The 16561-nt window shown below is 32.7% G+C and overlaps 1 protein-coding gene across 1 annotated transcript; it reads left to right on the forward strand.

Annotated features, from left to right (window-relative positions):
- Positions 1 to 11941: 11941 nt before the first annotated feature.
- On the forward strand, positions 11942 to 15169 carry LOC112004612 (omega-amidase, chloroplastic). Its single transcript, XM_065777524.1, has 10 exons — positions 11942 to 12096; positions 12795 to 12911; positions 13037 to 13258; positions 13377 to 13470; positions 13893 to 13967; positions 14056 to 14134; positions 14429 to 14444; positions 14530 to 14610; positions 14744 to 14826; positions 14908 to 15169. Exons 1-10 carry the CDS (start codon positions 12016 to 12018, stop codon positions 14957 to 14959), a joined length of 900 nt encoding a protein of 299 aa, XP_065633596.1. The 5' UTR covers positions 11942 to 12015; the 3' UTR covers positions 14960 to 15169.
- Positions 15170 to 16561: the final 1392 nt, after the last annotated feature.

Raw genomic sequence — 16561 nt, forward strand, 5'->3', positions numbered from 1 at the left:
CAACTCAAACACAACACTATAGTGTAACAAAAGATGCTCCACTATCTCCCCACTATTGGACACATACATGTACAACACCATCTGACAAACTTATTTTCTATTTTAATTAGAAGAGCATTGTTTGTTACACATGTAATAAGTTTTAGCCTAATTAGAATATCGCAACTGAGGACCCTCTCCCCCCATACTATCATCCATACAAAGAAAGAGACCATCTCAGTCTTAGTCTCACTCTCTTATTTTCAACAGTTTCTCTCTTTTGTGCTTTTTTTTGTTTGTTTGTTTGTTTGTTTTTTTTTTTTTTTAGTTGTTGTTTTAGAAAAGGTTAACTAATTGGGATGTTAATACAATTCTTTTTAATAAATATGATAAAATTTGCAATCCATTGTGTTTACTCCATAATAATTGTCCTTTATAGGTAATGACACCAAGGAAGTCAATACTGTACTGGAGGTCGTTTTGGTTTAGTCATGAGAATGGATACATTTTAGTACTGGTTAATATCGGTGTACCGTTTCGGAGTTACTACAAAATTATATATATATATATATATATATATATTACAAATGATGATATGGTAACGTGTTGGGGTAGGGAAGTTGTTAATAAGTAAGGAAATATTTTCTTTTTTGACAATGGTGAAAAAAATTTAATAACAAATAAACTAGTGGCTTCAAATGAAACAATCAAGAAACAATAAATACATCACTTATTTTCTTATCTTTTCACACGTTGGTACTGCTGCCTTTTTTTTTACTGTTTTCTCTCCACAATCATTGGATTTCACATCTTTCAACAAAAAAAATTACTGATATACTCTCTTAGAGCATTCTTATCAAATTAAAGGTGCTAAAAACACACTTACATCAAATATGCTAAATCCTAAAAATTTTAGCATTGAGCTACAATGAGCTGTTATCAATAACAGCTCATTATAGCTGGACTATAAAAAAAAAAAATTGTTTTTTTTTTATTTATTTAGTCCCAATGTCTCTTTTTCTCATTTCTGTCTTTCTCTTTCCTCTCTCACTTCTCTCCTCTCTTCTCTTTCCCATGGTTTTGATTTTGGATTGTGGGTCGTGGTCTGATGGTCCGATGGTCGTGGGTGGTGGTGGCGATGGTCCGATGATCATGGGTGGTGGCAGCGATGGTCCGATGGTCGGTGATTGTGGTTTGACGGGCATGGGTCGTGGGTTTGACGGTCCAATGGTCGTGGTTTTGGTTCCCAAGTGTCGTGGGTCATGGTGCAGTGTTTTTAATGGAACTGTGGGTTTCGATACTGGTCTTCACAGATCTACTAGTTGAGGGGTGTGAGTCGAATCTGGTGGCGGAGGGATGGTGGGTTGTGGGTCTGGGTCGTAGTGGGTTTGGGGTGTGGTGGGTCGTGGTGCAGTAGATCGGCGTGATGAGTTTGATTTTGTGGAGGTTTGCCGTGGTGGGTTTGATGTTGTGGGTTGAATCCAGGTTGGAGGGTGGTCGTGGTGGGTTTGTTGTGTGTGTGTGTGTGTGTGTGTTTTTTTTTTTTTTTTTGCTTGGTGGTTTGATTGGCAATGGTGGATTGGGATGTGGGTTTGTTGTATGTGTGTTTTTTTTTTGCTTGGTGGGTTTGCTGGTGGCGGTGATGGTGGAGTTTGTTTTTTTTTTTTTTTGGGTTAGTTGTGGCATGGGTGGTAGGTTTGTGGTGGTTGTGGTATGGGTGGTGAGTTCTTGGTGGGTGGCTGGGTGGTGGGTTTTGTGCTGACTGTTGGTAGTGTGGTGTCCAACGGTGCTGGGAATAGTTGGGTTGAGAAAGAGAGAGACAGAAGAGAGAGAGGAAGAATAAAAAATGAATAAAAATAATAAAGAAAGAATATTTAAATGAAGTGTTAAAAAAAAAATAGAAGTTTTGATGTAAGGTATATTGTAAAGTAATGTGTTATACGTTATAAAGTTGGTTTTTTATATGTTACAATTTCTTCTCCACTTTCAAATTTCAAATGATTTTAGCTCTCTCTTCTTAGTTTTGTCTTTTGAGCTTTCTGTTTTGTATCATCTCTCTCAGTTTCACAATTTAGGTTCTGAGTTCATTTCATTGCTTGTGTCACCATCCACCACCACTCAAGATCTAGTGAGAGGCCGTTGGCTTCAAAGAAAAAAGAGACGGTGAGTGCGTGAGGGATGAATCCATTTTTGGGTTACTAGTCAGTATCGGACCGGTATCTATTAACCAGTTGAAATCTGGTATCTTGCCTGGTACGACCGAAACAATGCCGGTATTTATACCCGAACGGAATTGTTGCAATTTATGTACCGGCCAAGCTACCGGTATTAAAAATACCTGTGGTATCCGCTGGTACGGTATGGCATTCACTTCCTTGAATGACACAAATGGGATTTTTTTGGTATAGGTCCGGTTCGAACTTTTTATTTATTTGATAAGAATACTAAGTATTTTAACAGACATAAGAGATGAGAGAAGGTTTTAAAGAAACTGATAGTGATATATATCCAAAAGAGCCTAATTTTTGGTGGGTTTCAAACCTAGATTTTTTTAGTTGTGGATAAAAAAACTTAAGGATTGACCTAAATGTAATTAGTGTATATCTAGTTATTAAATATCATTTCATGAAAATTAGTATTAAAAATTTTCTAAAAAAATTAGAATACGTCTTATATATTCATTTATAACACTCCTAATAAACAAAATATAATGGATATATTTGCTTTTATTTTTATTTTTATTTTTGTTTTCCAACATTAAAATTCCACTTATTTTCGTGAGTAACATTTTATTAGCCAAATTAATTACACACACGTGTGTGNACCCTAAGCCCTAAAACCCTAAACCCTAAACCCTAAACCCTAAGATGGGGATAGGGTCATATAATGTGTCATGAGGCTTGGGCCCGAGGCCTGTGGGGCCTGGGGCCTAACCCCGTACATGTTGCATACCTTTTTGTCTGTCCAACTATCTTTAAATAGGCAGCTTTATTTATCCATGGAAGTTTCTAGCTTTCTTCCCTTTTCTTATTTCTATACTCTTGGTATTTGATTTCAGAATAGAGGTGGTTGCACTGTTGAAGACGTTTGTAATCACGAACATAGAAGTTTGGTGAAGAATGAAGTGGTATGGAAGATATACTTTAAGATAGATAGATCTATTGCCAACGAGGGCTTGGCTAAGTGGGTAAGGCTCGGACGCTTCGTGCAACACACCTAAGTTCGAGTCTCATTGCCCGCAGGCTTTCGTTGGTGGGTAAACTTACTTGATGCTATTTCCTATAATGAAATTATTATGGATTGAAAGTGAGCCATACAAGCATCATCAGTTGAGTTAGTTGGCATCTTTGTTTGTTATGCTGCCTTAATTTTTTCAGAAGACCTTATTCCCAGTTGTTACCAAGGCTACTCTCTGTGCATCAAACAGAAACACATTTTCAGGAGTATGACCATACAACCTGTTAAATATTAGCATTGATACACCATGTTGAATATACTAGCATAGATGCGGAAGCGAAAGTATAAAATATAGAACACAATAACACACGAGGGTTACGTGGTTCAGCCTAACGGCCTACATCCACAAAGAAGCCCTAAAGGGCTACATCAATAATATATTATAATGTAGTACAAATCATGTGTTACAATGAATCATAACAAGTGTATATATGGGAGACTAAACCCTAGACTAATAGACTTCTAGTACGAGTAGAAGATTTGGCTTGCACACAAAGTAGAATTAGGTTTAGGCCTATACTAATGGGTTAATATATCTCTAGCACCCCCTCTCAAACTCAAGATGGAAGCTTGATGAAATCTTGAGATTTGATAAGGTTGAGAAGATCCCTTGAATGAAGTTTGGCTCTATAACGGTAGTTTGAGAAAGACAATGGTCTTACAGTGTTGATGCGACTTCTAACGATGGCATGACTATACTGGAGAGTTTTGACAGCAGCAGTAGGAAGTCAAAAAAGATGAACACGGTGAAAAAAACACCGAGGAAGACAAAGATTGCTCTTAAATATACCACAAAGATAAAAAAAACCCTGGCCACAAGAAGGTGGCTCTGATACCATGTTAGAAATACTGAATAATTGTATTGTATTCCTCGGTGAAAGAATATACATGAGTGCTTTTATATAGAAAGCATATGAGTGTAGTACAAGTAAGAGTGTAGTATAAGAATGTATACTATACAAGTAATCTAGTTAGGCCTAAAGCACATAACACTATACACGTTACCAGCCCTCCTCAAACTCAAGGTAGATGTAAGACTAACTTAAGGTAATTTAGGCTTTATTAACTTAAGTGGAGCACTAATAAAAAAAATTAGTAACACATACTATTACACAACTTTTTTATCATAATTATGATATGACAAAGTGTGAGTAATGAGAAAAAAAAAAAAGTAAGTCAATATATATATATATATATTGTAAACGATAGGTATTTTTTTGCTTCTCAAAAAAAAAAAAATATATATATATATATATATAGATAGATCTATTGGCTCGTGTTGTAATTAGAGTTTCTTATGGAAATGAGAATCCTGCGTTGCATTAAAAAATTATTATTAATAATAATAATAAATAAAAAATAAAAAACATTAATCTCCTTTTAGAAATTTGTAAGTTTTCCTTGTGGTTTTCAAATCCTAAGGGAAAATACTAACAGCTTGCATTCCAGGCATGAAAACATGTTGTCTGTAAGTTTGTGCAAAGGCTAATAAGCTGTACTTGATGCTATTTCCTATAATGAAATTATTATGGATTGAAAGTGAGCCATACAAGCATCATCAGTTCAGTTAGTTGGCATCTTTGTTTGTTATGCTGCCTTAATTTTTTCAGAAGACCTTATTCCTAGTTGTTACCAAGGCTACTCTCTGTGCATCAAACAGAAACACATTTTCAGGAGTATGACCATACAACCTATTAAATATTAGCATTGATACACCATGTTGAATATACTAGTATAAATGCGGAAGCGAAAGTATAAAATATAGAACACAATAACATACGAGGGTTACGTGGTTCAGCCTAACGGCCTACATCCACAAGGAAGCCCTAAAGGGCTACATCAATAATATATTATAATGTAGTACAAATCATGTGTTACAATGAATCATAACATGTGTATATATGGTAGACTAAACCCTAGACTAATAGACTTCTAGTACAAGTAGAAGATTTGGCTTGCACACAAAGTAGAATTAGGTTTAGGCCTATACTAATGAGTTAATATATCTCTAGCACCCCCTCTCAAACTCAAGATGGAAGCTTGATGAAATCTTGAGATTTTATAAGGTTGAGAAGATCCCTTGAATGAAGTTTGGCTCTATAACGGTAGTCTGAGAAAGACAATGGTCTTATAGTGTTGATGCGACTTCTAACGATGGCATGACTATACCAGAGAGTTTTGACAGCAGCAGTAGGAAGTCAAAAAAGATGAACGCGGTGAAAAAAACACCGAGGAAGACAAAGATTGCTCTTAAATATACCGCAAAGATAGAAAACCATGGCCACAAGAAGGTGGCTCTGATACCATGTTAGAAATACTGAATAATTGTATTGTATTCCTCAGTGAAAGAATATACATGAGTGCTTTTATATAGAAAGCATATGAGTGTAGTACAAGTAAGAGTGTAGTATAAGAATGTATACTACACAAGTAATCTAGTTAGGCCTAAAGCACATAACACTATACACGTTACCAGCCCTCCTCAAACTCAAGGTGGATGTGAGACTAACTTAAGGTAATTTAGGCTTTATTAACTTAAGTGGAGCACTAATAAAAAAAATTAGTAACACATACTATTACACAACTTTTTTATCATAATTATGATATGACAAAGTGTGAGTAATGAGAAAAAAAAAAAAGTAAGTCAATATATATATATATATATTGTAAACGATAGGTAAACACAAATAATTCATTGTATTGAAATTATGGCAAAAAATTGGAAAATAGCTTGTGATTGTAGAACCGTTCATTTTTTATTGACATAAGTGTATAATTTAAAGAACGGTTAATCTTCTTCCCTTTTTAAATTTTAAGCACTATCTACTCCTCAGTGATATCTCTAATAGTCTCTCTAAATTTTTGTATTGTTTAGAAAATAAACAATTACTTTTAGTTTTTGCCTACCAGGGCCAGCAAGGCCTCAGTAGAAAGGCCCCAAATTAAAATGGGGCTAGTAAGTTTTTTTTTCTTTTTTTTTTTTTGCCTTCTAATTAAAAAAAAGTGTGTAACTTGTACATTTTTTTTTGGCAAAAATGCAAAACTGTCCCTCTAACTTTCGCATTTTTTCATTTCTGTCCTTTAACTTTCAGTTTTGTCAATTCAGTCCTCTAACTTTCAATTTTTGTCAATTCAAGGCTCCGTTTAAAATCTGTCACTGTTGCCATTACACACACCAAAACGACGCCGTTTTGCATGTGTTTTTTTTTTTTTAATTTGGAATTAAAAGAAAAATCTGAAAAAAAAAAAAAAAAAAAAAAAAAAAAAAAAGAATTTTGACTTATAGTGTGGAGATTTCAGTATGTTATATCGTATTGTACACTTTAGATTATATAATATATATATATATATATATACTCCTAAAATTTCTCTATTTTTCGTGCATGGCATCTAAAGATCCAACCACATATAATCCTAGTTGTCTAATAAGCTTGCATAATTACACTAAGTGTATGATGAAGAGTTTAACTTACCTCTAATACTTTTTAATTGGAAACTTCCTTTTGTTTTAAATACACAATGACAAGTGGTAGTGAGTTTTAAATCTCCACATTTTATTTAGTTAATGGGTGATGTGGCAGTCAGTTTCTCAGTAAAACAAAAAAAAAAAAGATTTCAATTAGAAAAGTACTGGAAGTAAGTCAAACCTATGTATGATCTCCAATGTAGTTTTTACTCAAAATTGGATAGTTTAGCAACTGATTTCTTTTTTTCTTTTTTCTTTTTTTAAAGATATGATAGTGTTTCAAATTTATGGCATCGTTGATTGCATTTTATCATCAAGCCAAGATATCAATTAATTTGAGATTCGATAAGAAGTTTACTAGTTAAGTTAACTAGAATCCATAACTACTCAATTATTTGTATTGGTAGAAATTAAGTCAAAGTTCATCAAATTTTGAACATGCTATCCATGTTGGGGTCGTTATGTGGTAAATTAAGTCGAAGCCTATTTAACATTTCCAGGGCGTAAAACAAAATAGTCACTATAGGGCTCAGCCTACCATCGGCAATTTTTTTTTCTTTTTTCTTTTTTAAATTAAAGGCTTAAATATGATATAGGTTTGAGTAATTTGATTGGGTATTTTTTGTTTTGGGTATATAAGTAAAGAGAATATTTGGTACGCAATGTAAAGCCATATTCTACCATGATTTTAAACAATCTATAAGACACGTGCATATGCACTTGGCCATACCATGTCTCAATGTTACATTATCGATGGGTGGAAGATGATGAGAGAGTTAGGCATATTTTCATTTCGTGGTACACAATCTGTGAACACAACACAAATTATTTGATTTTCATGCTTCTGTTACTCTTTTGCATTTATTTTTGGTTTTCTGAGTTTTTTTTTTTTAAGAAATTAATCTTACATTAAGAATGCTACAAATGTGCAGTGAAGCTACTAAGCTAATTTTTAATATCTCAAAATGTATATTTTTTTACTTTAATTTACTTTACTTTTCATTATAATATATATACAAAATTCTCCAAAATTTTCTTACATAAAATATCACAAAATTATTCGTGTATCACACAGTTAACTTACAGGTTAAGTTAAGGTTCATCAGAACATGCTATCCATGTTGGGGTCCTTAGGTGGAAAATTAAGCCGAAGCCTATTTGACACATCTAGGGCGCCAAACAAAATAGTTACTATAGGGAGAAATTATTAGGTCTACCCGGAAGACTGTTGACGTGATCCTCTTTAACCTCTCAACCAATAAAATGCTGTTATTTATGCAAATATGACATCATCTAGTATTTTTTTTTTTTTTTTCTTGTGTTGATAAGGAAGCTCACACATATATTTAGATAAATAACATCATCTCATTAGTCAGGGAGGACCACGTAAACAGTTCTCCGACTATAAATAATAATTTCTCCACTATAGGGCCCAAGCTTTGTTGACTTAAGTCAAGCTCATGGTTATTAATAGCAAATAGCGGCATAAAATATATTTTTTGAAGACCCCTATCACGATAATTGATAAAAGAGGTCATGGTCAGGGATACATAAGTTCAAGCTTTAATTTAATTTCTCCCCAATTTCAGGCTTTATTGACATAATGTCAAGCTTTAATACTGTGGCTTTATTGACAAAATGATTCCCCTTTTTCCCTTTATTGATAGGAAAGAGTGATATTAACATAGATAATAATTGAGAGATGAAAATGTATAATTGACTGGAAATGTCGGAAAAACCGAAAAGGTGTAACAATAATTTGAGAATTAATAATAATAAAAGAAAAGCAGTTAAAAAATAAAAGAGAGGGTTGAAAATAGGTGGATGATATAACCACTAATGTAACTCAATAGAAGCATAGTAAAAATAAAAGAGAAAACATTATTTTCGTCTTTACATTTTGGGGTCACAGTCAATTTGGTCCCTACATTTTGGAATTCGTTTGAAATCCGCTTATTTTGTTGAAACTGAAAATATTTCCTAAAATAAATCTTAAGTTTTATTCTAATATTACAACTTACAACCAAACTTATGAATAAATTTAATTATTCCATTACAATACATTTTATTCCTAGTAATAAAGATTACAATTCATATTGTAATGATCATTCAGTATACCAAACGTGCCCTAAATGTATTTTTTACTCTTCTCAATTCTCAATTTTTTTATTCAATCCTGATTTGTGCTTTTTGAGTTCTATGAGCAAATTGTTCACTATTTGATTGCCAAGAAAGGTTGGAAAAAGAAAATATAATAACTTTTACCTCTTCTCATAAACCAAAATGGGGGTTTGTTCTGTATAATTTATGTTTCAATTTCTATTACTCTATTGTCAATTTATTTATTTGTTTTAAATGAAAATTTTTGAGAAAAAACGTATAAACCTTAAATTAGAACAAGTAAAAAATTATAACACTTAATAAAAATAAAATAAAAACAAAAAACTCATTACAGACCATGTCAACACCTAGAGTAAACTAATTCCACTAAAGTGTACATAAGTAAGATCACATTACCATCAAAAAAAAAAAAAAAAAGAAGAAGAAGAAGAAGAAGAGCACAAGAGATTGGTTTCTCACTCCAGCCATCATTTTTCAAGTGCTAACGACACAGCACCAAGATTCTGCCCTGCAAACTAGCCATGGGTTATTTTCTCCACTTGGTAAATCGTCCTTTAAAATCTTTGCTTATGCCTTTTCGGAGGATCAAGGCTTTTAATGCCCACACTATCAAAGTCTAGTAAGCACCACAATTCACAAAGTCATGGGCTTTTGGGATTTGACACATTCAGTAATCATGAATAGATATGCCTTATTTAAAAGATATGATTGTTTAATAAAACCTAACTAATAAAAATATTAATTAATTCACTCATATTTTACTAAGCAACATTATCCACTAAGTGGGTATAATAGAGCGTATGAATGTACATCATCTTATAGTGTGATCACTCATCACAGCCATACACCAGCACATGTTAATTTTCTAAATAAAAAATTTCCAACTCGGCCTTATTAATCTATTATATGTTATATATTATTCAAAACCAAACATTTTTACGGTTGCTAAACTAGTTATTTGCATTGTTGAGAGGACATCAATGTGATACACCCTCTTTCTAAATATAATAGGTTTCATTAAAGTCTTTTTGGATATAAACCACTATAAGTTTTTTTTTTTTTTAACATTTTTCCATTTCCATTAGACATGGCAAAACGGGTCAGAATTTTTTGACCCAACCCGACCCGACCCAAAAAATACCCAACCCGAACCCGATTTTTTTAACCCGAAGCAAAAACGGGTTGACCCGTGACCCGACCCGTGTTTTTTGCGGGTCAACCCAACCCGACCCGCGACCCGACCTGAACTCGAACCATTTTTTTAAAACTTTTTTTTTTGGTAAAAAAAAGTAAAATTAAGACAATATTGGTTTAATTGTTTATTGTGAACTTTAAGGAAACAATTGATACATTTACATAACTATATGCAAATTAATTGAAAGATTAATGGTTGAACATTCTGTAATGAGTAAATATTTTTAGATATCAAATAGCAAAGTACATGCCAAGATAATCTGGTTACAGTAGAGTTAAAAACATAAATTTAAAATTGTAGACATGTAAGAAATATTCACAAGTGTGAAAATAGTGAAGCTAAAGTATTAAATTAGCATAAATTATGAATACTTAGACCTATTTTTTAATAATTTATATCCAAAATAAACGGCTTTTCAAAATAAATTATGATATTTTCTAGAGTATGTGTTACTTAATAATAATATGATATTCATAAAAGAGACCATGTATAAATAAGTAAGCAATCAAATTTTAAAGTATATCTCAAATTGAAATAGAGTGTCAACCACAACTGATAATAGATTATAAAATTAAATTTCAAGATTGTAAATTTCTTATATATTTTTATTCTTTATCAAATGAGTTATCCAATAAGTCATTTGTAATTTTGTTTTATATTTGGAATGTTGATATTGTATAGAAATAAAATTTGTGTATTTGTTTTACTTATTTTTGTGTTATTTTGTTTTAGATTGTAATGTTAGGATTTGTATAATTTTAAAATTGTTGAATAAGTATTAATAAGATTACAGTAGAGTTAAAAACATAGATTTAAAATTTTAGACATGTAAGAAATATTCACAAGTGTGAAAATAGTGAAGCTAAAGTATTAAATTAGCATAAATTATGAATACTTAGACCTATTTTTTAATAATTTATGTCCAAAATAAACGGCTTTTCAAAATAAATTATGATATTTCCTAGAGTATGTGTTGCTTAACAATAATATGATATTCATAAAAGAGACCACGTATAAATAAGTAAGCAATCAAATTTTAAAGTATATCTCAAATTGAAATAGAGTGTCAACCACTACTGATAATAGATTATAAAATTAAATTTCAAGATTGTAAATTTCTTATATATTTTTATTCTTTATCAAATGAGTTATCCAATATGTCATTTGTAATTTTATTTTATATTTGGAATGTTGATATTGTATAGAAATAAAATTTGTGTATTTCTTTTACTTATTTTTGTGTTATTTTGTTTTAGATTGTAATGTTAGGATTTGTATAATTTTAAAATTGTTGAATAAGTATTAATAAGTTTAATTGAGTTCATTTTTTATATATGTGATGAATTCAAAATAATGCATTTTACATTAAGTAATTTGTTGCATAACTTTTTAAATGACAAATACATGTTGTTTTCTATATAAAAATAAAAAAAATAAAAAAATTCATGTGAAAAATACGACCCGACTCGACCCGACCTGACCCGACCCGCAACCCGATTGACCCGAACCCGATTTTGACCCGCTTAAAATAACCCGTTTTGACCCATGACCCGTTTGACCCGTGACCCGATTGACCCGACCCGAACCCAACCCGACCCGACCCGCCCGTTTTGCCATGTCTAATTTCCGTGTGTGTTATAAATACTTAGTATTCTAAAAAATAAAAATTTCATTAACAAGTTAAATTCATAATAAAATTAATCATTTATCTAAGAGAAAAAAAAAAGTTCCAAGTCACTATGGACTGAGAAATTGAGAATACAAAATAATAAAATTTTCCTATTAATTAGTTCAGTTTGGCTTAAAGCAAATTCTCAGTTACTTCTCTGCGCTAGGGAGTAGGGAATTACGACCTTATAAGACGACAACTCGCAAACAGGGCATGCATAGATGCATGCGCAGAATAGATAGGCCCGTTGACTCTAGGGAAAAAGAAAAACACAAACTTTGAGAATTATTGGTCCTAGAACTGTCTTTTGCCTAAATAACATCAGCTCAGTCTTGGTGTGTGAATGCAATGATGGCATCTTCTACACCAAGCTCCTTAGAGCACACCATGCTCGCTGCCTCAGAACAAGTACCCAGTAATATTACAAAGGTTTGGTTCTCCTTTTTTTTTTTTTAACTTCAAATCTTGTCCTATATTTTGTTCTTCTGGTCGTTAGCACCCTTTTAATTTGTTACTTTATATATCTCACAAACATTCTGGATTTTTTTTAAATGATTTTAATAGTTCATATGCTAGTCTATATATGAACATGTACTATAAATTATTGCATGTAGTACATATTTTTTTTTTTTACTTCAAATCTTGTCCAATATTTTGTTCTTCCGGTCGTTAGCACCCTTTTAATTTGTTACTTTATATATCTCACAAACACTCTGGATTTTTTTAAAATGATTTTAATAGTTCATATGCTAGTCTATATATGAACATGTACTATAAATTATTGCATGTAGTACATACTAATATAGTTGGTATATGTGTTTAATTATCAAGAAAACAAATAAATGCATCAATCAATTTTTTGGTTCTAGTCATTTCTTCATAATAAAACTGAATAGAAGAATTATTTATCACTAGTAGAGTAAGACGCAGATTGGAGTATACATAACGATCAAGACTAGTCTGTTGTAGAGAATCTATAGTTAACCTTTAATTTTGAGATTGAGGCTTTGTTGTTGTAAAGTAGGAAGTGAAGAATCTAATATTTGTTCAAGAATTTAGGGTCACTTTTTCTTTTTTCCATTTTTAGTCATTGACTAGTAATTGTAGTTGCTATATATTGTGGACAGTTTAAGATTGGCCTTTGTCAGCTATCTGTTACATCAGAGAAGAATCAGAATCTGGTTTGTGCTCGTAATTCGATTAAAGCTGCTGTAGAGTGCGGCGCAAGGCTTGTTGTTTTACCTGTGAGTTGCCTAGCTACCCATGTGATAGTTGCAATAGGCAATAGCAATGTGGTTCGAAATAATAGTTTGTTAGAAGTCTTTGTAAATTAACATGATTCTTGTTTATTTGCTTATTTTCAATGAAGGAAATGTGGAACTGTCCTTATTCAAATGATTACTTTGCAAAATTCGCTGAGGATTTTGAGAATGAGGATGCCTCACCAACGTTTTCCATGTTATCCGAAGCTGCTTGTTCTCATGGAATCACAATTGTTGGTGGATCTGTGCCTGAATCCAGTGATGGCCGATTGTATAACACTAGCTGTGTATTTGGACCTGATGGAAAGCTCAAGGCAAAGCATAGAAAAGTGAGCACGTGCACATATCTATTTTCATTAAGATTCTAGAGCATATGTTACATGGATAGGAATATTTGAACCATAACACATTTAAAATTTGTTTCTAATTCAATTGTGTTATTTGCAGATTCATTTGTTTGATATTGAAATTCCAGGAGATATTACATTCAAGGAATCTGACTTCTTTGCTGCAGGAGATAAACCAACCATTGTGGACACAGGTATATATGATCTAGACTCAAACCTAAAATATCACTAGCATTTTTTTGTGATCAGACTATATTTTAGAATATGTACCTTCTGTGCCTACTCAGCTAAAGTGGATGTGGTTTAGTAAGGTGTCATTAGGTGCCATGATTAGAGGCTCATTTGACACTAAGAGTAGTTCTATGGAACATAATTGCTGACATTGGAGCTATATTACTTTTGCATGGGTCCACCATTAGCACTACTTTATCATGCATCACTCAAACAAGCCACGTTAGCAGTTATGAACAAAATTGTTAAAAATAGCGTCCTTAAGACTTATGTGACAATACTTGTGAGAGTTAGTGATATAACATTAATCTATCATTTAGTTTTTATGGTTGATGAACAATTTTTCAAATAGACTTGGCCACTAATAAGCAATTGTTCAATGCAGATGTTGGCCGTATTGGAATAGGAATTTGTCATGATATACGCTTCCCTGAGCTTGCTGCATTATATAGAGCAAAAGGTTCTCCATTTTTTTGAAATAATAGTGGTCTCCAGTTCACTATGCATATGATATGTATGACAAATTTATTGAGTGTAAATACCTGCAGGTGCTCGTATAATATGCTATCCTGGGGCCTTTAACATTAGCACTGGTGAATTGTTATGGGAAGTGATGCAGAGAGCAAGGTAAGAATCAGTAAATCTATTGGCCAAATTTTTTTCACAGTCATCAAAGTGGCAATGTGGCATGGTATGATTGGTGTATTAAATGTGGCTGATGCTGTGCCGATCATATCTTGGCACATCAGCAATTGTGAAAAAAACTTGCGAAAATGTTTTTGCTTCTAACATTACTTGGTAAGAACTAAGAACCTATAGGCTTCTTCTGCTCAAACATTTTTCCCCCTGAATTGAGTATTTATAAAAACCAATCATAGCAACAATACTTATCTCACTAACACATTTTTTTAAAACTTTCAGAGCAGCAGATAACCAGGTACTGAAAAATCTGTAGCACCTCAAAATTTTCTTTTATAGGCTTAATGCAATTTGCTATGAACCTTTTTTTGTTATGGTGGCAGTTGTTTGTAGCTACTTGCTCACCCTCTCGAGATTCTAGTGGTAGCTATGCAATATGGGGCCACTCTACCCTTGTTGGACCGGTATTAAAGTTTGGATTTTTTGTTTTTTTTTTTTTTGCTGGGTTATGAAAGTTTGGACCTAATCATTTCAATTTCTTCCTAGATAAAAGGTTTAACATTTAGATTTTTTTTTTTAATGGTAATTAATAAGCAGTCTGGTGAGATAATTGCAACCTCAGGGCATGAGGAGACTGTGGTAGTTGCTGAGATTGATTATTCCAAAATTGAACTCCAAAGGTAGTGTTCTAGTCTGAAACTTAAAGTTCATTTATGTTATATTATGTCCAACTTTTCTTATAAAGTTTTGGAAATATGCAGGAAAGGCCTTCCACTTGACAAGCAAAAGAGGGCAGATATTTACCTGTCTTGATGGACATGAAGAGCCTTGAAAGGGTGGACCTTATGACAACATTCAGCATTCATTGCCAAAACTCTCCATTTAGTGTCTCTAAATTTTTCTTGGATTGGATGTAATACTCATGATAATTACTGGAATTTGCTCTTTGAAGGTGCTCGTACATTTGTTAAAAGACCTTTTTTCCTTTTTTATTTTTTTAAAGAAGTCTTCTTTGTGTGATAATCATAGTTGCTATTTGCTAGTAAGCAACTCCCTCTCCATTACCTTTGTAGTTACGAATAATTAATCTTTAAAAGATTGGTATGTGTCTTTTACCAAAAGCATTTGATAGTAAGCTCAACTCCAAGTTTTAGATTGAAGACAAGTATTTTGGCCTTAAAACAGAAACTCTTGTTGTAATACAAAGATTTAGTAACGCCATAGTTGCAGAGGCATTACTAAAATAGTTGTACAGGAAATTATGTGCTTTTGGCAAATACAATGAATAAACGAGATGATGCAGAGAGATTGAGACAGGTAATGAGTGCAAAAAGAATGAGAAAATATCATGGATGGAGCTGGATTTAAAACAAATCCTTTTCATTAATATCTATTTGAACAGTTTTAGACCCCTTAGAACAACCAGATTGGTTAGTCTAGATTAATTAGCCAAGTTGTTACTTAGTCAAATTATGCAATTCTAGGTTAAAGCAATCAAAGAATCATATCAAAATAATAAAGCAGCGGAATAATAAAAGACACAATGATATGATAACCCAGGAAACCACATGGTAAAAACCTAGAGAGGATTTGACCCACCGATCCTCAAGACAAACCTGAATCCACTATAAAAGAATCGAAGTTCATACAAAAGGACTACAAGCTCCCCGCTCGACTTCCTAATGCTACCCACCAGTAGAACTTACTGACACGACCACGTGCAAGCTCCGAATCCACCGACTCCTTCTTTCTTGGACTCTTCAATCAAGTACAAGCACCCCCGCTTGTGTATCTTTAAGTTCTTGAATCTGCAACTGAATGATTATCAAGATGTTGATAACCCTAAGTTTATATAAGGAAAACTCTTCAAAAATCTCACAAGAAATTCACATAAACAGCAATATGAGCAACAAAGACCTTAGAGAGGTTTGGGTACAAAACCCTAGATACAAAAGAGACACTCTCTTCTCTCTCTCTCTAAAAATCTCTCAAAAACGTGGCTTAGGGTTTCCTTTATATAGCGGGAGAATTAGATCTGAAACCTTAATCCTTAATGGGCTTAAGCTGCTGTTTGGGCCGACTTAAAATTCTGCAGATACGATTTTCGATCGATCGAGCCTGTTCTTCGATTGATCGAACCAGGCAGAATATGAAGTCTTCTTCCTACAGTTTGTATGTTCTTGAATCTTGACTTGAATCACCTTGAGCATTGTCTAATAAAACCTATAGACTCTAAGATCTATATCTAAACAAGTTTGTGTTCACGATTTGCCAATTGTTCTAAACATTTAGAACCTAACAATCTCCCCCTTTGGCAATTCGTGACAAAACTTCCATACAAAATGAAATGCTCAAGTACAAGAACAACCCAATACAATAAAATGCTCATTACAACAAATTCAACCTAACTATTAT

Source organism: Quercus suber, unplaced genomic scaffold, assembly GCF_002906115.3.
Source record: "Quercus suber isolate HL8 unplaced genomic scaffold, Cork oak 2.0 scaffold_157, whole genome shotgun sequence".
NCBI classification, from domain to species: domain Eukaryota; kingdom Viridiplantae; phylum Streptophyta; class Magnoliopsida; order Fagales; family Fagaceae; genus Quercus; species Quercus suber.